Source organism: Dipodomys merriami, unplaced genomic scaffold (assembly GCF_024711535.1).
Source record: "Dipodomys merriami isolate MVZ:Mamm:240054 unplaced genomic scaffold, mDipMer1.0.p SCAF_15, whole genome shotgun sequence".
Taxonomy (NCBI): domain Eukaryota; kingdom Metazoa; phylum Chordata; class Mammalia; order Rodentia; family Heteromyidae; genus Dipodomys; species Dipodomys merriami.
The window spans coordinates 11,812,786-11,836,429 of NW_027202826.1; the positions used below are offsets into that span (position 1 = coordinate 11,812,786).

At 41.3% G+C, this 23,644-nt stretch overlaps 1 protein-coding gene across 1 annotated transcript in view; it reads right to left on the bottom strand.

Moving 5' to 3' along the window:
• Window positions 1-23,644, bottom strand: part of Dchs2 (dachsous cadherin-related 2) — a 153,138-nt gene that overhangs the window by 14,506 nt on the left and 114,988 nt on the right. Inside the window, exons 13-18 of the mRNA XM_070021972.1 lie at window positions 21,372-21,506; window positions 20,907-21,116; window positions 18,556-19,413; window positions 13,943-14,056; window positions 6,664-6,875; window positions 2,672-2,823 (exon numbers count right to left, since the gene is read on the bottom strand). Coding sequence (XP_069878073.1) covers window positions 2,672-2,823; window positions 6,664-6,875; window positions 13,943-14,056; window positions 18,556-19,413; window positions 20,907-21,116; window positions 21,372-21,506 — 1,681 coding nt within the window. The remainder of the gene's footprint in view (window positions 1-2,671; window positions 2,824-6,663; window positions 6,876-13,942; window positions 14,057-18,555; window positions 19,414-20,906; window positions 21,117-21,371; window positions 21,507-23,644) is intronic.

Consider the following 23,644-nt stretch of genomic DNA (forward strand, 5'->3'; position numbering starts at 1 on the left):
GTTTTCAGAAACTTATAACCATCTACCAGAGAGTTTTTTCTTTAGTATTTTATAATTTTTTCTTTTCTTTTTCGTGCCCTAGTTCAATGTATTCAACTTGTAGGCCTGGTGGGACCACGCCAGCCCAGGTTTTTAAACCTGTGGTATGTCTTGACAACATATGTAAATTTAACATATACAATTGGGATTCACCATGCATTAATACTTTGTGTGTCACATTGAATAAACTCAATCTACATCCAGAATAATTTACATGAAAGGACAATATTTATTTAAACAGAGCTCAATGGGGGGACCATGGTATCATCAGGGTGCATCCAGAGGAAAAAGGGGAGAAGGTGCCAAAGGAGACTCAATCAAAAGCACTTCCATACCTTCCCTGTTTGTACCTTCACTGTTTAATCTATACTGCCAGAGATAATTTTCATAAGTTACAATTTTTAATAATCTTTCCACTGAATTTTCTTGTGCTCTCTTATGAAAACTAACAACACAGATACATTTATATTTAGTGGAATCATAACTGACACACTCTCCTTTATTCACTTATCTCCTTGTCTTGGTGAAGAGGTAGGGGGAGGAGGTGGAGGGGAAAAAAGAGGGAAGGGAAGGAGGAAAGGACTGAGGGAAGGAAGGAGAGAAGGGGGAAAGAGGAAGGGGGAAGAAGAGGAGATATGATACCCTCACACAGACACCTGTGTGGGGGAGGGGGTCAACTCCTTTTGGTTCTTGTTTCTCCCAATTTTGAGTAAAATTCTTCATAAGGAATTAGGGGAAAAGGCGTGTTTTTTTCTTAAAAATAGTGGGACCAATTTAAATGTTGAGAACATAGAAACTATGACGCAAATGGGAAAGAGTTGAAAGTTAGACTTAATTATCAATTAGGCTCCATTGAGTAAGAACACTTAACAGAAGTCATTACAACTGGAAAATGCTTAGTTCACGGAACATAAAGCAGACTTCCAATAATCTCTTCTTGTGATCACTCAAATAGCACTTGGGCTGAGAGTTACCTGCATTACTCCAGGGAGGAAAAACTCCTCATGCTTAAAATTACTATAGCAACAATGCAGGAATAGATTTTAATGTATTTATAAACAAGAAAAATTAATTACATTAAAACATTACTCAAACAATTCCAAATAGTTAATGGTAGAGTCATAAGCTTTAAAAATACTTTTGAATTACTATTTAAAAGCATATTAACCAAATAAATGAAAAAAAGCCATTTAATTAAACTTTTGATTGGAATGTTTTCTTAGAGGTTAAATATGCCAAACATATTTTGTTTTAACCAGTTCTCATTGCTTAACCACATGAATGTACTGTACACTCTTCATAAAACATGAAAGCAAGCAAGTCACAAGACAACACTGACCTGGATTTGAGAGTATCTGTTTTTTCTTAAATAGGAGATCCTCTCTGAAGCTTATATGGTGGAAATAATGTGACTCTGGCTCAAAATTTCCAGGGTTAAGTCACAATTTGATCTAAGATAGTAGCAAGACCTAACCAAGCCACTATAGGTCTGTAGGTCTGTTTCATCCTCAGGCTGTAAGAACATTGCCCACCTAGTTCTTGACAGATTATGAAGATGCAATGAAATACAGTGCCCTCACTCCAGTGATGTTTGTCTCACAGTTTCAGTTACCCACAACCACCCAAAACTGAGCGTGGGAAATGGAAAATCCTAGAAGCAAGCAATTCCTTTTATGCTGTAGAGATCTGAGCATGAAGTCACACATTGCTACAATTCTATCTATTCAGGAGACAGAGGTAGAAGGATGACCCCAGACAAAAATCATGAGATCATAGTTGAAAAATAAGGCAAAAAAATGAGGAATGGAGGGGTGGCTCAAGTGGTAGAGCACCATTTTTGGTGAAAGCAATGACAGCAGGCATTTGTAGTGACTACTGTTCAGAAGGCATTTCACAAATGTGGTCTTTGTAATGACCTCCACTGAGTGTTCATGCTTCACAAATGCATAATGTGTTACGACTAGTCCAATCATTTTTTTAAACAACAAACAATTTTTAAGACTAAACATGCCCAAAAGAATGATCAAGCAGAGTGGCTCCTATCTAGAACTCTATCTGAGAGGCTGAGAGAGTTGGAATCATGACCTGAAGCCAACCCCAGCAGGTTTTCCAGATTCCTTCTCAAGGAAACTAGACACAGTAAGCCCATACTTGATATCCTAGCTGCCCGGAAGTCTAACATAGGCAAAAAGTGAGAACCTAACTCAAAATTGACAAGCAAAAATTAGAGCTGGAAGCAAGTGTCGGTGGTAAGAATGCCTGTCTAGCAAGTATGAGGCCTTGAGTTCAAACCTGAGTATTACCAAAAATAAATGGGCCTTGGTGGCTCATGCCTGTAATCCTAGCTACTAAGATTTGAGGATCACTATGTGAAACCAGCCTAGGGCAGGAAAGTCTGTGAGACTCTTATCCCCAATTAACTATCAAAAAAGCCAGAGTGGAACTATGGCTCAAATGGTAGAGTGAGAGCCTGGAGTACAAAAGCTCAGGGACAACACCCAGGCCCCAGGACAGCAGAAAATAAACAAAAGGGAAAGCACAGCTGACAACTCAAATTGTCTACACAACAGGAAGTTGAGCCCCTAACTGAGAGGTGAATAGGCAACCCCATGGATGTCAGTCCTGGACACACCTGTAGGAGCTGGTGGACTCATAATCCAGATCTGCCTTCGTGGTTATCACACCGCTTGTGGCATCAATGTGGAAGGTTTCTTCTTCATTGCCAAAGAGAAAGGAATAATCAACCAGGCCATTCAACCCACTGTCCGGGTCAGTAGCAAACACCTGTGAGAAAACAACTCTTCCATTAGGAAAGATTTCATCCTTAATATGTATGACTAAGCCTGCTTTGCAGAGAAATGCATTATGAAAGAATCACAGATTGTCAAAGGTGTGTTCTAAACAGTGATGAAAATGATACTAGCAAGCCTGGTGCCAGTGGCTCACACCTGTAATCCCAACCACTCAGGAGGTTGAGATCTGAAGATCACAGTTCAAAGCCAGCCTAGGTAGGAAAGTCCATGAAATTCTTACTTTTAATGAACCACCAAAAAGTAAAAAGTAGAGCTGAGGCTCAAGTGGTAGAGCTAGCTATGAGCAAAAAGCTCAGAGACAGTACCCAGCCCCTGCCAGGCCTATCCCCAGGATAGACCTGCGCGCACACATGCACGCTTGTGCGCGCGCACACACACACACACACACAATATGATACCAATGTACAGCTTATATTTAACTTTATAATAAAGTGGACAGTGGACAATGGGGGAGAAAAGTCCTGCACACTCATCTGAAGGATTTCCAAGTAACTTTCAGATACTTTTGAGCTACCATTTTTTGAAATAGGCAAAAATAATGGAAAGAAATCAAATGAGCTTGAATAGATGACTTCCAGTGCTGAATATGGGTTCATGCTTGGAGCAGAAATGGAAATAATGACACAGGAAACATACAGTTGTTGTTGTAGGGAAATTAAGGATGAAAAATAATATTTGATTTAGGTTATATAGGAATTAGAATTCCCTGCTTATCAATAATGTATGATTTTGGAATATAAATGTAACTGTGCTTTTGTCATTGTAAAACCGAACTGTAACCCCCACCAAAAGTATTCTATCTCTGCCCCTAGATAGGACTTGTATACTGACTAAACAGCTCCTTTAGCTTCTGTAACTCTGCTTCTGCTATTATTAAGCCATCTCATCCTTTATTCTATTCCCCAATAATCCCTAGGCTGGAAGACCCTGGTGGGAAGTTTGAACTTAAAGCTCAACCTTTTAGAGTGACCACTGGCCAAAATGGACAAACAGCCTCCCCCTCTCCCTGTCCCAGCCGAGAATGCTAAAAAGCTGATGCAGGCTGGCACCTCAGAGCTGTGCCCTGAGACCCCGACCTCGGGTATGTTCCTGTCACATCAGCGCTTTCTGGCTCAAATAAAATTTTGTTTTAACCATAACTCATCAGTGGTTTTGGGGGTCTCAATGTCTATTGGTCCTTGGGTAATACAATATAGTAAGTGATCATTTTTCATTCCTTTTTATTCCTTGAAGTATTTATTAAGACAGAACACGTGTGAATTTTTATATTATATTCAAGTTTTAAGGAAATCTTTTTTTTTTTGAAAAATGAAACAAAGCCTAGACTTAGGGATAACACATTTAGATTCTGATTCCTTTTATGTGATGAGTTATCAGATAGGAAAAAAGTTTTCTCTCATTCTTCCCTGGAGAGAAATTGTCTAATTTGCATGAAATTTTATTCAGTAAACCAGTTATAGCAATTTTGTTTAAGACCCAAATTGCCAAGTGCATTATTTGCATGTATGGAAATTTGATGATGAAACCCATTCCTGTGCGTAATTCAATATATGCCCATTTAAAGAACAATGCCTTACACTAAAACTGGACCTGATGCACACTTACTGGTTTCCTTCACAGCTGTACATTTTCTGAGCCCTTCAGCCTTACCTGTGCACACTGTCATCTCCATCCAGGTCTGCTCTACTACACTGATGTCCTAATGGAGTTTTGCTTCTAATCCCTTCCCTCTCAATCCACTCCTCACACTGCTTTGTGGGTCTTCTGGGGACCTGGAAGCCATATGGAGTGCCCAGGGCCTCATCAAGTGAGCACACAAGCAGTTATTTGGTACAGAAAGGTTATCACCTGGAGGAGAACCTGGCCTCCACCTGGAGACACATAAAGCCTGTCATGTCTCCTGGGGCTGAGGACTTAAAAGCGTTACAGGGGAGTATCTCAGGGCAGTGAGTCAGTGAGTGCTTTAGTGTGCCTGCCAATGTGTCCACTAGGCCAACTTCACCAAGAGGGAAATGAATCAAAACAAGGCCACCTCAAGGAAGACGAGCAGTGATTGGCTGGGAGGATGGGAGGGTCTGCCACGACTTCCAAGTCATTACCACAGAGATGAATCAGCTCTGCTCACCCTCTGAGACTCAAGTGCCAAGGAGAACTTTTGCCTAAGGCAAAAGTGCTTCACGACACCTTCAAGGGGGGACAGGGTGGAAGTGGGACCACAAAGTCTGCACTCCACAGAGAAGGATGATCCCTCAAAGAGAGTTTATAGGGTTGTAATCCAAAGGAGTGCAGTGGAAAAAAAATACAGGAAGTAACCACTACAGGAAGCAGAACCTTCTACATTAGGGTCTTCTGCATTTCTCTTCTGAATCGAAAGAACATGAGAGCTAGCTGCCTATGAACTAAGTAACCCATAAAAAGAGCAGCTCGTCCTATTTTAAGATTCATATTTTATACTTGTCCATTTTCAGTTCATTCACTGTTATGTCCCTGACTTGGCCTTCTACAAGTCTACCATTAGGAGATGAGGCTCTCCCATATGCCACACTGAATGTGTACTCGTTGGATTTATTTCACTCTGAGAGGCTGACCTTACTCTGGCTAGCATATAAGACAGAGAAATACCATGCCAAAGGCCCGGGACAGGAATCAGCTTGTAGCAGAGTGCCACCAGAGGTATCTGCCATCCCTAGCAAACAGCCCCACACTGGGCAGGAATCATAAGGACTGGAAACGTTGGTGTCTTCACCTGCAGGGTTATCTCCATGTTGGCTGAAACCAGAGTCAAGGCCTAGCACTATAGGGGACAGGCTGTTGAGTGGAGCAACCAGGCTGCTATAAGACAAAATAATTCAGAAAGAGCAGCTGGGAAGATCCCAGATGTCCTAGTCTGTGTATGAGGTAGAAGAGTATGGGGGACACAGAGCTAAACCTATAAGACAGCTGAGCTTCTACCAGTCCCCAGCAGCACAGAAAATCATGTGTATCAGGACCTGGACTAGAAGTAAAATGGTGTCTTTCTCTGTGCTCAGGTGAAGATAGTAAGAAGTAAGACTGCACTTGGCCTAGTCCACAAATCGACTAGCAGGCCCTGGATACATGTACGCCCCCAAGCATAGACAGAAAACTTAAGATGTATGAATAGGTGTGATCACAAACCAGCATTCTAGAGACAAAGGCAATGGCCCACTCCAAGCTAAGTCTATCTGAAAGGTGATGCTGACTTTACACAGGCTCAAGAGGACTTAGAGAGCTTCTGGTACCCAGCTTCATGAGACTCACTTTAATGGTAAAGGGAATGGGAAAGGACCCTAGTCTAAATGCAGACAGAGAAACCACCAAACAAGGATGGCCCTCAGCACCAGATAAGAGAGAGAAAATAAGGAGAGACAAATAGGGAGAGAAAGGGAGGAGAATACAGTCATAATACTTGATGTATACCCTATGAAACTAAGAAAATTAAGAGAAAGGGTTGGACTGGAGTGGATGGGGAGAATGATGAAAAAGGTGACATTGATTAAGATGCATTGTACTTATAAACTGATTTGTTAATACTTCAAGATAATAAATACTTCAAGATAATACTTCAAGATAATAAAATATAAATAAAATAAAATAGAATTTAAAAAAGACTTTATCCAATCCATCAAATAATGTATATATCCTGCAAATACTGAAATTTTATTTTATGATATAAGCCTTAGATATTTTGATATATGTTGCATGATGATTCTATTACATACACACACACACACACACATAGACATACACACACTCATATTCACACACACCCCCACACATGCATTTCTGTTACCTGTATGACATAAGTATTGTAGGGCTGTCCTTCAGACACTGATGCCTGGTAAACTCTTTGCCCGAATCGTGGAAAATGATCATTCACGTCCTGTATTAAGATGACTACTTTGCTGTAGGCTATCTGCCCACTGCTTTCAGCTAAAATAATGAGTTGTACTTCACTCCTGATTTCAAAATCAAGGGATCTGGGTTTTTTCACAGTGAGATGTCCTGTATTTATTTCCAGGGAGAAAAAAAAAAGAGGAAAGAAAAAAATGTGATGTTACTTGTAAAGTACTCTATCGCACCATTGACTCATGCATTCACACGCTCCTTGTCTCTCAAAAGACAAGTGGGCCTCCTTTGCCCACTGACTGGGATCAGTAAAAATAAAAGCTGGCAACTTACAGATATTTGCAAAGTTCAAGTAGATATAGAAGGAGAGAATCTGAATGTCTGAGAGCGGCCTCTTAAATGGCCCTCCTCTCCATGGGAGCCCTCGTCCTGTGTGAGCCACCTGTCATATCTGAGCCACCGCTGTCCCCCACGGCTGTGCCCCTGACCCTTTCACTCTTGGTCTCCTGAATTAACTTCTCTCTTCACCAAACCTGTTTCCACTGTGAACTAGATCACAAAGGACGCCATCATCATCCTGCATGCAACGCCCGTTCACTGGCTTTCCTGGCCACTGTGATCCAGTTGAGCAGCTTCAGCTTCCTGGATCCATTCCCACCTCCACCCTCAGGGGTATCATTCATAATTTTGCTCCACATTGCCATCTCTGCGGCAGCCATTGTACATACCCATCTCTTGCTGTTTGCTCACTTCGGAGCTGCCAGGCATGTGCCCCCAGCGACCTGAAAAGATGCACCCTTCCCCCCACCTCTGCCATCTCTAGCCTTTCTCAAAGACTCTCCCGGACTTTTACCTTCATTGTGTCAGCCCCCAGCAGACTCTCAGAGCAGCTGCATTGCAGGCAGCCATGCAATCGTGCTGTCTACCTGATGCAGTCTTGTTGCTCCTTTGATGTATGAGCTCCTCAAGGTGAGTCAGAGACCATACCTGACTCTGACCCAACATCGTCTCTCCAGCGCTCAGTGCCGGGGCTTGCCTGCACAAGGCCACCACGTACCACCCTTCTACATAGCCTCACATCACACACAGCCAGGTTAGGAAGCAGACTTTGGAGAATGAGGCCTTGGCTCAAGTTTCTCTCCCAAATGAAGGAATTCCTTTCAAATCACGGCCTTCTCTAATTTCTGCTCTCCTTTCTTCTGTCCTTTCTAAAACAAGACTTCTGATCCAATTTACTATTACGATTCACTTGGTTTTCACTGTCAGAAATGCCATCAAATAGAGATTTCCAAATGAGCACTGATGTGGAGTTACTGATACCTGAAACCAAGAATAGAACTCTTTCCTATCCCACCCCACCCCCTCCTCCACCTCGCCATGCTGGGTATGTAATTTAGACGAACTGCCAGACTCTATCACCTATTAATTTTTGTGACCTGGAGGGAAGTTATCCAGGTCCCACAAAGCTAAGGCTCTTCTTTCTAAAGTGGGGTAGGGAGGTGTTAGTCATAACTTCACTGGGGGACCGTGAAGGGAAAGCTACGTAATGGAGTCTGGAAAGGCTCCCTCAGTCGCAAATAGATTTCAGCATATGTAGCCATGTCTGTCTGTGCCTATGCCATCTCATCTAGCTTTACTGTCTTTGTGAACTCTAGATTTAGAAAGAGAAAATCTAATATACATGGAATTTTAGAAGTGTAATCTCTCATAAAAAGACCTGTGTCTGGAAGCCATGCCTGTTTCCAGATACCCAAGCTAATCCAGAAAAACCTTCCAGATACCTAGCAGTTCCTTAAGTTCTGGTGAAACGAGTGTCTTGTTACAGTAATGTATCTCTGGCCTTGAGTGTGTGCAGGGAGGTTTTATAGTTTACATTCCATTACTCAGAATGATTAAAGACTTCTATATTAAGAACTCTCAGAACTACCACATTTAAGCTGTCACAACTCCCTATCATTTTTTTTTGACACCACATTTTGGTATCAAGTTAGTACTAGGACTGAGTTGGACTGTGTTTATTCATTTGTTTAGATAGTACTAGGGTTTTCAACTCAGGGCCTTGTACTTGCCAGGTAGGTACTCTACCACTTGAGCCACACCTCCTGTCCTTTTCTGCTTTAATTATTTTTCAGGTAAGGTTTCATATTTTCCTCCAGGGCTAGCCTCAGAGTGTGACCCTCATATCTATGCCTTCCAAGCAGCAAGGATGACAGGGACATGTCATCATGCCTGTTTTGTGTGATGAAATGGGTTGGGGTTTTTTTTGCTAACTTTTTCCCCAGGATGGCATCCCAATTTGTGCCTTCCAAGTAACAAGGATTACAGGAGTGAACCACTGCACCCAGCAGTACAAAGTTACTTTTACAAACTACAATTGGTTGTGACCAAGACCCCTGACATTACAGCCCTAGTTTTTGGCAGCTACAAAATCATTTTAACCTATTTTTGCGGGTTAGTGATGAAAGTAACTGGTCTTGTGAAATGTCTGTGCACAAGGGCTGACTGCTGCACCCCAAACCCATGTCTGAAGTGAATCCACAGCCCTCAGCACTAGAGCCCTCTCTAGCAAGCAAAACACTCTGCTACCATAGTCTCCTTATAAAGGAGCAATGAAGTGGAAATTTAACAGTAAATTTCAAGAGTCATCTAGTAGAAAGTGTGCCAATTATGGTACAGATCAAAGTGGTTTTTAAAATAAAAGGCTTATGTTGGAGCTTTGATAATTGGAATTTTACACTTGGAATGGATCTACAAGTCTAATGCTTTCTGTGCTTGGAGTTTATTTTTAGCATAATAACTGGAACTTGCTGTGAAATCTGTACAAATGGAGAAGACAATAGCCAATATTTCAGGGCTAGCACACCTACTGAGTCCGTGGGTCACCTTGGGTGATATGTGTGCATTTTTTTTCCTCAGAGACATTAAAGATATGGATTTGAGGGAAATGAGTGTTCTACTGTAATCAGCCTAATAGCATTCACGGCCTGAAATGTCTGTGTGTTTTTTACAGCAGGAAGCCTCATTAATACCACTTTCAACATTCCTACTTATTAGAAAATAATATTTTCCTTCTAATACATGTAAAATGAGATTAAGATTCTTCAAATGCTACATGCTTGATAATATAATCAGGTTACTCCAATCAGTTACACACTGTGGGCCTTCATCCACACCAATGAATCTAAAGCAGAATGTGACAAATATTTATGTTATCCAATAGCTTTTAAACTCTCTCCTGCTATGAAAACTCTCCTTGAAACAGTGAAGTTTGACCATCTTTGTTTTATGTCAATCTACCAAATAATGGACTGAACACTACCATCTGTTATTTACATTCACAATCTCAGTCAAATTCTAAAATTATGCTGGTTTAGACAGTAATAAATGTTTTTAATCCAAAGTGGCATGAAGTTTAAATACAAAAGTCAGTCGTTGGATTATAATTATGGAACCGAGAGGTTCCTTACATGTTTATCTCCAGGAAAAGTGACCACAACTTTAGAGATCATTTTTACGAATGCATTCTGCATACCGGTTTTCCATTTTAATCAGTTTATGATTTAAAATACACACATCCGGAAAACCTACGTGAGCTACTTTTAGACACAAGTTTAGTGATAATGTGCCAAAGACAGCGGGAGAGATTCCTTTCATATCATAATTCAAGCTTTGAAAAAGCCTTCTTGACAGCAATATGGCAAATCATGTCCTTGACTGATACATGATAAAAAAAAACAAGTGAATTGCTTGATGAGATACATATGCACATATAAACACGTTACATATGCATATACATGTATATGTGTGTGCATGAAAATTCATTACTGAGTTGGTACCATTGTATGAAAGTCCCAAAGGACAAAACAGGAATCCAGGGAGGAAAGCAGGAACCCCAAGCCCCATGTTTGTTGTGAGGGTTTCTCCCAGGACCTTCTACTTCAAGCTGCATCTCTGATCATTGCATAAAGTATATAAGACAAGGTGAGAAAAACCCATAAAACCCATAAAAACCCATAAAACCCAAAAAGGTTAAGGGGCTAATAGAAGAAAAACAACATACAGTTGAAACCCAAAACAGTGTGTGTGTGCGTGTGTGTGTGTGTGTGTGTGTGTGTGTGTGTGTGTGTGTGTGTGTGTGTGTGTGTGTGTGTGTGTGTGTGTGTGTGTGTGTGTGTGTGTGTGTGTGTGTTGTATCCCAAATGACTGATCACTATTAAAAATGAAAAACAACCGGGCACTGGTGGCTCATGCCTGTAATCCTAGCTACTCAGGAGGTTGAGATCTGAGGATCGAGGTTCAAAGCCAGCCCAGGCAGGAAACTCTGTGAGACTCTTATCTCCAATAAACCACTAGAAAACCGAAGTGGCACTGTGGCTCAAATGGTAGAGTGCTCGCCTTGAGCTGAAGAGCTGAGGGACAGCACCCAGGCCCAGAGTTCAAGCCCCACGACCAACGAAAAAAAAAACAAACAACTAAAAATGGATACATAGAAACTTTATTTTCTTAGCTTTGGTCTTGACTAAGAGGAAGGAAGAAAATTACCTATGAGAATCCATTAGCTTAAGCTTGAAGTTATAGTAGCCATATTGTCCTAGTTCGCTACTTTTTAAAAGCACCTATGAGTTAAATTTAAAGTAGTTTCCACTTGAGGTCTCCAGGTGAATTTCTGAAGGGAAAGAACATCTTCTCTAACAGGTACAATCTAGACTTCAAAGGATGCTCTGGCAAAGCTACAAGGAAAAGGAACAGCTCTGTGCTTACAAGCAAAATACTACATAATGGATGATAGCAAGCAAACCCACAGACTGCAGGAGCAGCATTTAAACACAATGCTGAAATTACTGCACGCAGAATTATGTATCCTCTTGTATCATAAACACACACACACCTTCTATTTTGTAGGGTTAGGCAGCCAACCCAGGGACTCACCCATTTGAGGCAAGCACTTTACCAGTGAGCTACATCCCCAGATATACATTTACATACATTAAAAAAGAACCGAAGCCTGGCACCGGTAGCTCACACCTGTCATCCTAGCTATTCAGAAGGCTGAGATCTGAGGATCACTGTTCAAAGCCAGCCCAGGCAGGATAGTCCATGAGACTCATCTCCAATTAACCACCAGAAAACCAGAAATGGTGCTGTGGCTCATGGTAGAGTGCTAGCCTCGACCACAAAGCAGCTCAGGTACAGCTTCCAGACCCCCAACTGACAAAAAATAAGTAAAAAGAACCTCAGATCAAGGAGCAACAATTGTTTTTTAAGATCAAGAAAAGTTGAAAAACAGAGAGCTTTTGGAAATAGGACAAAGAAATTTAAAAAGTGAAAAAAAAGAGTATGTACTATTACTTGACTACAAGTGAATGACATTCCGAGAAGCCAGAAGACAGAAAAATATCTTACTATGATAAGAGAAATTAACTGTGAATCTAGAATTATGAAACCAGCAAAAATACATATATTAAAACAAAGACATAATAAAAGCTATTTTTCAGACAAAATCATAAATCCCGAAGGGATATTTCAATACAAAGAAAATGATACTAGAGAAAGTCTGTGATGAGAGAAAAACAGTTTGCAAAGACAAGAGGTTCTTTTGCTTGTTGCTGTTTTTGTTTTCTTTTCCTTTTGTCTTGTTTGTTTGCTTATCTGTCTTTGAGAAGGTAAGGGGTAGGCACGAAATGGTGGGACAAAGGGTGGTACTAACTAGACACTATGTTGAAAATGAACTATACAACTTGTGGGGGGAGATGGGAAGGAAAAACGGGGAGAGAGCGAGGGAAAGGGTGACACTGTCCAAAAAGAAAAGTACTCTTCACCTGACCAATGTATCTATAACCCTTCTGTACATCACCTTTGTAATAAGAAAAAAAACAATTATGAGGCTGGGAAGGTGGATTAGTGGTAGAGAGCTTGCCTAGCATGAATGAAGCCCTGTACCACATAAACAGAAAAAGCAGGAAGTGGCTTGTGGCTCAAGTGGTGGAGCACTTGCCTTGAGCACAGAGAGGCTCAGGGAATGGAGCCCAGGCCCTGAGTTCAAGCCCCAGGACCAGCAAAAAATTAAAAATAAAAAATTCATGAAGAAAAAAGTTTAAAATATCACTTAAAATCACAATAAAGGAAAGCAACAGCTATTAAAAATACTAATCATGATAATTTGAAAGAATTAAGAGTATTCTCAGCTCATTTCCAGAGCTGTTGAGACAAAATCATAAATCCCAATACAAAGACAATGATGCTAGAGAAAGTCTGTGATATGAGAAAAACAGTTTGCAAAGACAAGAGGTTTTTTGTTTCTTGTTGTTTCTGTTTCTTTTCCTTTTGTCTTGTTTGTTTGCTTATCTGTCTTTGAGAAGGTATGGGGTAGGCACAGAAATGATGGCCTGTGAGAAAGAAGGCGTGATGTCCGACAATTTTCTTAGGCCAACATGCTTCCAGCACCATCCCTTCACTCCACCATGGTGAAGAGATGAAGACTTCCTACAGACTGCCTCAGAAAGTTGCTTACCAAGGGCTACGTGCCCTGGGAGAGAACCTATTGCTTCAGACCTCAATCCCTCTCCATATTCCTCATGTACATGTAGTATAGATGAAATAAAACAGTGGTAGAGTAACACAGAAATTATTAGAATCATTCTTACTTCAGTTTGATGATGAAGCCGTAGATACACATGTACTATATAGTTATTACACACACACACCCCAAAAAAAACTGTTCCTGGGAACAATCAATTGGTATTCATCTAAGACACAGCCAGTTTTTATTAAAACTAACTTTAATGCATTCTGTGCTTGGAAATATTTTTTACTACCACTTGGAAACTCTTTGCTGCATTGTTGATTTTCAGAGAAAATTAGAAAAATCTCTGAAGAAAATTCTCTAAAGAATATGTGCTCATTTCCACATCAAATTCAGTATCAATGATCACCCTAATTATATATCTAGTTTTCCCAAATGTCAGGAGTTAAGTTATAAATAAGAATCAATCCATCTTCAAAACATCAAGGAGCAGGATGGAAATTCAGAACAGAATTCTTAGTAAGGACACATACTCAAATTCATAGTTCCAGTTTTCTCATAACTTTTCATCAGCTACTATGAAAGATTTTACTTATAAATTATTTGTCCTAGCAATTATTTACTTCTACCCTTCTAATTTTATAGAAGTATGTATTACTAGAAACACAAAATAAAGTTCTTGTAAGACAAAAAGGATTACCTGATTTGGAACCCAGGGAAAATATTCCATCTTCATTTCCTCTAAATATTGAATATTCAATACTGTCCTGGATTGAATCAGAAACAAAAGCCTCTACAGTCACAACAGAAGTACCTGTAAAATTAGGTTTCAAAACATGAATGTTTTTAGAGAGAGAAAATTTCATAGAAAAGCAAGAGCAAATACAATCATTATTACTACACTATATTTTCATTAAGTTATTCATTGAAATAGTTATTACCTTTGTAAGCCAGATCCCACACTAAGTGCTCACAGTAGGTACACACTGGGATGACAATCAACCATTAACCAAATACCCAATCAAGGCAGAGTTCAAACTGCTAAGGTCTGAGAAACAGGTTGCATGATAGAAGGGTATTACACCTTTGTGTTTCTTTCTTTCTTTTTTCTTTTTCTGTTTTTTTTTTTGGGGGGGGTCGGTCATGGGATTTGACCTCTGGGCCTAGGTGCTGTCCCTCAGCTCTTTAGCTCAAGGTGAGCACTCTACCACAACACCACTTCTGGCTTTTTCTGCTTATCTGCTTATCTGAGGAATCGAACCCAGGGACTCACGCATGCAAGGAAAGCACTCTACCACTGAGCTACCTTCCCAGCCAAACTTTGTGTTTCTAAGTGCAGCAATAGAGCACACTGGATATTGATGAAAATGAACTATACAACTCATGGGTGGAAATGGAGAGACAAGGGTATTATACAACCATAAAAGTATCCAGTAACCAGGAAGATACAACAATCACAAATACCCGCACCTGCCAGCAAAACACCCAAAAGAAGCAAACATTGACAACTAACTGATAGATCAACTGAACAGAAGATAACACAAAGAACAGATGACGTGAATGAATCTGTAGAACGTTGTATGTAGACGACATGCATGGAGTACGTTGAATACGCTTTTCCTCAAGGACACACAGAACTTTCTCCAGGATAGCTCACATGCTAGGTCACAAAGCAAATGCTAGTAAATTTAGCAAGACTGAAATCAGACCAAATATCTTTTCCAACCACAACAAAATGAAACTTGAAATCATTAGGAAAAGGAAAACTGGAAAATCCCCAAATATGTGAACAACCAATGCATCAACAAAGAAGTAAACAAGGAAATTAGAAAGAAACTATCTTGAGATGAAAACAAAAGGACCTCATCATGATTATTATGGGATGCAGCAAAGCAGTACAAAGGGGAAAGTTGTACATGGAAAACTACACTAAAAATGAAATAGCCAGGCGCCAATGGGTCACAGCTAGCTACTCAGAAGGCTGAGATCTGAGGATCACAGTTCAAAGTCAGGCAGGGCAGGAAAGCCTGTGAAACTCTTATCTCCAATTAACCACCAAAAAGCTGGTAGTGAAGCTGTGGCTCCAGTGGCAGAATACCAGCCTTGAGCACAAAAGCTGAGGGAACAGCTCTGAGGGCATGAGTTCAAGCCCCAGACCTTTCTGGGGCTTTTTCTGAGGACTTTTTTGCCCAGGGCTGGCTTCAAACCTTGATCCTCAGATCTTAACCTCCTGAGTAGCTATGTATGAGCCCCCAGCACCCAGCTCAATAGAGTTTTGAAATATTAACCCTGATTACATTTACCAACAAAACATAATGGTTTGGAACAGAGGGTTAGGCAGAATCACCATAAGGACACCATAAAAAGGCTCCCAGGATGGAAGCCTGGAGTGAGACACAAGGCTTAGCCACAGTGAGGAATGTGTGAACCAGAAGTAGGTGGTGAGCACTGGAGGTGCAGACAGTCCATGAAGCATAGTGGAGCCCAGCCTGGCAGTGAATGCCGGGGAAGCTCAGCTCCAGGAAATAGGATGACCGGCTGGGGATAGTCAACACTTGACTCATCTCCTGCTCTTAATTGCTTAGGATTAGCAAGCAACTTTCTGATTACCACTTGGCTTCCTGCATCTTTTCTTTTTTCTCTAGAAAAAGAAAACTGGTCATTTCAACAAGACTACTATAATCCACAGAGAAATCCTGCTTTAAAAAATAAACGTGAAAGCATCATGGTCTGTGCATACTTTCTAGCCTCCTTCATAAGGGCTTACAAGTACAGACATCTGGTCACCCTGGGGATGGAGCACCCAGCTATTTTAATAAACGAGGTCTTTGTCTGAGGCTTACATGTATAACTGGGATGATTCAAAGTTAAAACCTGCCTCAGGTGAGAAAAACCTGGTCTTGCCTCAGGTCTTCCATCTCCTGTGGAGCTACCTTTGAATCAGAAGACAGGTCATGAGATCCATATTATAAATGGCCGCCTAGACGGTACTCATTCCTATGAATGCCATTCCACCTATGAGACTGTCATGATAGGGGAAGGATGGACACTATTTGCTTTCTTCTTTTCCTCCTCATAAGAATTTATATGTGGGGCCAGGTGCCAGTGGCTCAAGCCTGTAATCCTAACTACTCAGGATGCTGAGATCTGAGGATTGTGGTTCAAAGCCAGCTCAAGCTGGAAAATGTGTGAGACTCTCTATCTCCAATAAACTACCAAAAAGCCAGAAGTGGCATTCTGGCTCAAGTGGTAGAGTGCTTAGGGTGCTAGCCTTGACCAAAAGAATCTCAAGGATAGAGCCCAGGTCCTGATTTCAAGCCCCATAACCAGCACAAAAGGAAAAAACAAAAAGAATGTATATGTTGAGCTGTATTTCAGAGCCAATGTCATCTATCTCCTTGGAAAGTATAACACTTATCTAGTTTTGGAGAGAAAAATAAACTGGATGATAAGGCTTTACAATTGTTTTGTCATGGCCATACAACTGTTTTGAAATTACTACTTACTCTGCTGAGAATGTATAACCCAGTTACTTTATAAACTGCAAGTAGGCATTTGAGATGGAGAAAAATAGCAATAATAGTAAATCCAGGTGATGATAAGAATTCTTTACAACTCAATTTAATTTTTACAGTACACCAGTGGCAAGTTTCATGTGTGTGCGTGTGCATGTGTGTGCACACGTTCAGTACTCAAGGCCTAGGCACTATTCCTTAGCTTTTTTACTCAAGGATGATGATGTTCTATCACTTGAGTGACAGCTTCACTTCCAGCAAATTAGAGATATGGACTGTTTGTCCAAGCTGGCTTTGAACTGTGATCTTCAGATCTCGATCTCCTAAGTAGCTGGGATTACAGGTAGAGCTACCAGCAGCCAGGGACAGGTCATTCTGTTTCCACTTTATGGGAAGAGAAGAACCTGCCTGTCCCTGTGCCATGCATGGAGCCACACAGAGCTCCCCCGAGCTGTACCAACCCCAGTCACAGTTCTGTACTCTAACATCTGGCCCTGCACATAGACAGTAGCAGCCAGAAGTCACTGGATCAACTGCCAAAGGGTCAAAAGAAGGGTTCTTTTTCCCCCCTCCAAAATACCAAGATCTCAGTAATTTACTTGACAATATTGTCTATTTTACTAGTTAGAGTGCCCCCATGTGTCATCGTGTTTTAATATTATTTCAACTTTTCCCAAGTTTGAGTGTTTACTTCAAATCAGGGTATAAACATCATATATCATTTCAGTTTTTCCAGAATAATAAAATTCACAGAAATATATGCATTTGTGAACAGCCTAGGCAGAGGAAACAATTGCTGGTTCATCAGAAGGGAAACAAGAGAAACCGAAGCTCGCTTCTAGAAGTTTCTTTACACGCTGTAGTAGGCTTGGACACTGTTGGCCACCAAGTGGCTTATCTTTAGCTTTGGTTTTATTTTGTTTTGGCTTACATTCAGGGTTTAAGCATTGTCCCTGAGGGTTTTTCCCCCTCAAAGCAAGCACTCTACCACTGCTCCACTTCCAGATTTTTGGTGGTTAATTGAAGGTTAAGTCTCACAAACGTTCCTGCCCCCACTGGCTTCTAACCACCATTCTCAGATCTCAGCATTATAACCATGAGCCACCAGTGCCTAGCTCTACCCTGAGCTTTTAACAGGACTCAACAAGATGGTTGAAGTCTCTCTAACCTAGATTCAAATTTGGGCGTGAGGGGGAGCAAGGGGACAGGGCTGGGCAGCAGTAGGAATAGGATGGACAGGGAGCTCCATGGACCACTCTTCTGGTCATCCTGCTGGCTGACCAGTCTCTGCCTATGGTTGACCGCAACTTCTAGGTACAAACACTCATGAATAAGTGAGTAATTCATTCTTACAGAGATTTTGCCTACTGAGACTTACTTTTAAATTGGAAACTGTAATTGACATTGTGATGGTTAATCTTGACCATCATCTTGACTAGGCTGAGAGAGGCCAGAAGGGATAAGTAAAATGCATGTCTGGGTATATCTGTGAAGGTGTTTCAGAGATTCTTGAGGTGTGTGTGTGGGGGAGAAAAACCCTAAATGTGAATGCCACCATTTCAAAGGAAAAAGCTCAAGAGAGTAGAGAGTAAGGGGTGGGATGGAAGGAGGGAAGACAGTCTGGGCATGGGCCTTTCCTCTCTAGTCCCTGGCCACCACGAGGCAAGCAGCCTCTACCACATGCACCCTCCACTCAGAAGTTTCCCACTGAATCTTCAAAAGCATTCCATCTATAGTACTGAACATTTAAAAAAATCAAAGCAGACAGAGTCTACAAACGACTTGAGGGGACACTCACCTGCCTCACAATTTTCCATCACAAATCCTTTATATACACGCTGGCTGAAGGAAACCTTTACAGCTTCTCCTTCCGTGTGAATGACCACAAGGCCGGTGGTTGCCCTGGCTGGGGCCCCATGATCGGTGACTCTTAACTGTAACCAGAGAGGAAAATGTTCTGAAGATGGATTTTGCCGAAGCGTAATTTCTCCTGTGTACGCGTCAATAGAAACCACTGACTGAGCATCAGCAAAACTAAAAGAGACAGTTCCATTGGGTCCCATGTCTGGATCATGGGCTCTCAAAAAAGCAATCGTTTGGTTTGTTGGCAACTGGGGTGAAAGGAAGATATCAAAAGGGTTCTGTTCCAAAATGGGGTCATTGTCGTTAGCATCAGTGACAGCTATGTTTACAGTTACTGTGGTGCTTCTTGAGCCCTGGATGCTACAGTCTCTGGCCACGGCTCGAAATGTATACTGAGATGTGGTTTCCCGGTCCAGAGTGAGGGTAGTTCTCAGAATGCCTGCTGCAGAATCAATGGTGAATGCACTGGAAGACTCGTCCATCAGAAAGTACTCTGTTTGCCCATTCCGGCCCAGGTCCCTATCCTTGGCTGACAGGACCAGAACCACAGTCCCTACTTGAGCATCTTCTCTCACGGAAGACTGGTAATACAGCAGAGGAAAGGAGGGGCTGTTGTCATTGTCATCCAAAACCCTGACTTGCAACTGCAGCACAGAGCTCCGAGGTGGACGCCCCAAGTCAGAGCAGAGGATGAGTAGCGTGAAATTACTGACTTGCTCCCTGTCCAAGGCATGTGTGGTCGACAGTTCCCCTGACATTTCATGAATAGCGAAGGAGTCATTGGTGTTCCCATCTGTTACAGAAAGCAATGAAAAATGTATTTGAATTGCAAAGGTGATATCTGTTTGCTAACATTATATATACAAATATGTTTATGAATATATATTCTTTAAAAATATTTCTTTCCTAAACCAGCCACAATGGCTCACTAGTTATTACAGAAGGCTGAGATCTAAAGGATCAAAGATTGAGGCCGGCCCCCTCACAACAGATTAGCAAGACCCATTGTTATTGAATAAAAGGTGGGGAGTAGATGGGAGAGAATGCTGAAAGGGGTAACACTAATCAAAATGTATTTTACTCACTAACTGACATGTTGAATTGAAACCCCTTAGGACTAAACGATAATAATAAATAAATAATAAATAAAAAGCTGGGTGTAGTAGTGGGCACCTTCATCTTAGCTATGCACCAGTGTAAATAGGAGAGCTGCAGTTCAGGTTGGCCTTATGCAAAAAATAACTAAAGCAAAAAGGCCTGGAGGCATGGCTCAAGTGGTAGAACACCTGTTTGGCAAGCCTAAGACCCTGAGTTCAAACCCAAGTACTGCTAAAAATTTATTTCCTGATTACTTTTATCTGCCAAGGGCCATTTAAATATTAATGACATCACTCTTCATCCATACAAAATTATCAAAATAGGCAGACAATGAGAATACGTGGGTCTGTCCTGCCAAATGATTTTGAGGGTCTTATATGGTCCCCTACAAGGATAAAGGAATGAAATATTATTTTAAGGAATTAAAAACAAGATACAGTCAAGCACTGTAATACAGCTCACACCTATAATCTTAGCAGGTCAGGAGGCTGAGATCTGAGGATCACAGTTTGAAGCAAGCCTAGACAGGAAAGGCTATCACACTAGAACTGTGTCTCAAGTCATAGCCTTGAGGGCTTTCCTCCTCCTTCTTTTTATTTTATTGTATTTTTGCAGTGCGAGGCAAGGACTCGCCACCAAGCTCTATAGCATGCCCAGTCTTTTTGTTTTTATTTTATTTTTGAGACAAGGTCTCATCACTACCTTTGCCCAGGCTGACCTAGACATTCAATCCTCCTGCTTCTACCTTCTAGGATTACAGGCCCAGCTTTAGGCTGGACGCTGGTGGCTCATGCCTGCAATCCTAGCTACTCAGAAGGCTGATCCCTGCGAATCCCCAGGCTGAAAAGTCCAGATGACTCTCATCTCCAATTAACTGCCAGAAAACTGGAAGTGGAGTTGTGGCTCGAAGTTGTAGAGTGCTAGTCTTGAGCAAAAGAGCTCAGGGATAGTGCCGAGGCCATGAGTTCAAGCCCCATGACCAACAAACAAACAAACAAACATGGAGGGCAGTGGTTCAGAATGTCTGAATTCAGCAGAGGTAGTGAGGATGCCCATAGTGCCATCAGCTCTTACTGCATGTGCATTTCATAGGGAAATAAAACAGATACCCAATATAGAAGAATGACCATATACCGTATATCAACCCAGTCTGCATCCTAGAGGGAATTTTAATTTAAAGATACTTACGTATTATGTGATATCTGACAGTTCCATTATTGCCAGCATCCTGATCAGAGGCCCAAACAGTATAGATAGTCTCTGGCTCTCGGTTCTCTAGAACCTCGATGTCATGGTCAGGGACAATAAATTCCGGGGCGTGGTCATTTTCATCTTCAACAGTGCAAAGAATTGTTGTGGTGCTAGATAGTTCAGGGGCTCCCCTATCCCGCACAAGCACTGGCATGGGACACAAAGAAGACAGATGGGTTGTGGCCATTAACTCACCTGGAAACTATGTCGTGTTAACTAAACAGCGTCAGATTAAACTAATGGAGTGGCTTGGATCAATAACAGCTCATTTAAAGACACCCTACTGAACTGTAAAATTTACATTGCTGATCTTCCTAATCTTTAGCACTTGGAGGGTTGGGGTGGGGGGAAATAGGGAAAGAGGTTGGGGTGAGAACAGGAGTAGGGGTAGGAATCCCTTACCTAGAAGGGTAAAAACTTGCTGAATTTCTCTGTCCAGTATGGTGGCTGTCACCACCTCTCCACTGTCAGGATTGATCTTGAAAAGCCCAGAGGTAGCACCTGGCATGATTTCAAACTGAAGTTGGGAGTTGATTCCTTAAAAAAAAGGGGGGGAGCAGGGGAAGAGAAATTCACAACCATCCCTTCGGATAATGTGACCAATTTCTTACTCATTTCCCCTTGAACATGTTCCTTTTCCATAGATGAGAGAGGCAGGATCCCTAATCAGCCTTCAAATCAAGGTAAGAGAAACATCTCATTGGCTGTGCTTGCAAAATAAAGACCTCTAAGCTGCACTGAGTGACTTTTCAAAAGTCTTCTGAGACCTCCCCACAGTGAATGCTTGGGATTTTTTCCTTCCCATAATTTTTTCTTACGAGTATGCAACCCTACAACATATTCCTAATTATTCCTTCTAACACCCCTGATTGCTATTTAATGACATAATTGTAAACTTGGGGGACACATGACAGTGTCTGTAGACTGACCTACTATTTAGAAGGTTGTACTCAGCTAAAGGATTCTGTTTATGCCCTGCCCCTGTAGGCAAACCCACAGAGACGCTTACACAGTGATTCTTGCTTTTTCTTTTTTCTTTTTAACTTTGTAGTGAGTCTCTTATCTAGAGTGAGAAATGACTTCACATTTTGAAAATAATTCTTCCCATAATTCTCCCCATATTTTTGTGGTTTCAATCAGTGACTCGCTTCTTCCTCCTCACACCCTTGTAACCCTCCAGGAAAAAAAAAAAAAAGGAAAGAAAAGAAAAAAAAAACATGACATCCTCATACTTGAGAAGTAGGAAAGTAAAAAATGAATTAGATTTAGTCTAATTCCATCAGTTGGCTAAGCCAAATGGAAATCTGGATCTGAAGACATTTTGTGATATCCTGAGGACATATTCTGCTGAAGAATGTGAGTGTTCCAACACATGTGCTTGTGTGTGTACATATACCCATATACCTGCTCCTAGATCGACCACTTGCACCCTCTGACTTCTTCTTGATGCCCTTCAAAGCCCTTTTCCTCCATTTTTTTCTTTCCTATCCAGTTCAGGACCATGAGCTTTCGCTTCAGCAACCTTGCTTCTTTACTTAGGTCCTGTGGCTTTTTGCCAAATATGGATGTCCAGCAAAGACTCAGCTCAGAGAAACTTCACAACTATCCCTTTGGATATTGAGACCAATTTCTTACATCTCTCTGTTCTCCTTAATTGTCCAACAGATCTTGAGACTGAAAAATGTCACAACAAAACAGATGGAGACCACTGAAATGTCACTGTCATCTGGCAACTTTTCCCTGTCCATTCAAGTCACTCACAAGTCACTTCCTTTGTACTTCAAAGAAATGGGGCATTGGGAAAGAACTCTTATAGCCTTCTCCATCGGTCATTAACTCCATCTCTGTTGTGCCATCTCTAATACAAAAATAATTCTTTAACGACTCTCTCGAAATTTTCCTGTGAATTCCATCAATCTCTATCCTAAAATTTTTTCAATTCAATTATATTTTTCTCTAGCTGTAATGACTAATGGTTTTCCCCCTTCTCTTTTTGGCTCAAATCATAGAAACCTAGCACACTCCAAAAATTTATCTAATAGGACAGCTCATTTATCCTCTACTTGATGACCTCATGAAACTTGGAAGTAATGAGTTAGATATCTTAGACATGTATGTCAGACCAGAGAATGGCGAACTATAGATCACTGGCCCGATCTGACCCCTTCCTTGTTCATGTAAAGGTTTTGAAACACAGTCACTTTCTCATGGCTGTAGTCTTGCTGCAATGTTAGAGTTCATTAAGAGAGACTAGAGAAAGACGGAAAGAACCTAAATACTTTCCCAGGAAATAAAAGCTTACAAAAAAAGTCTGTCCTAGAGAAAGGAACAGGAATTAAAGGAGGTAAACTGGACTCACTTCATAAAACACCTAGCTAGTAAGCTAATAAAAAGACAAGACTAGCTGGGTACCGATGGCTACACCTGTAATCCTAGCTACTCAGGAGGCTGAGATCTGAGGATCAAAGCTCAAAGCCAGCCCAGACAGAAAAGTTTGGAAGACTGAACTCCACAAAAACCTCCAAAAAAACCCAAAAATCAAAACAAAAACTGTAAGTGGAGCTATGGACCAAGTGGTAGAACCCTAGCCTTCAGCATAAAAAGCTCAGGGATAGCATCTAGGCCCTGAGTTCAAGCCCCAGAACTGACATTTTTTTTAAAAAAAAAAACAAAAC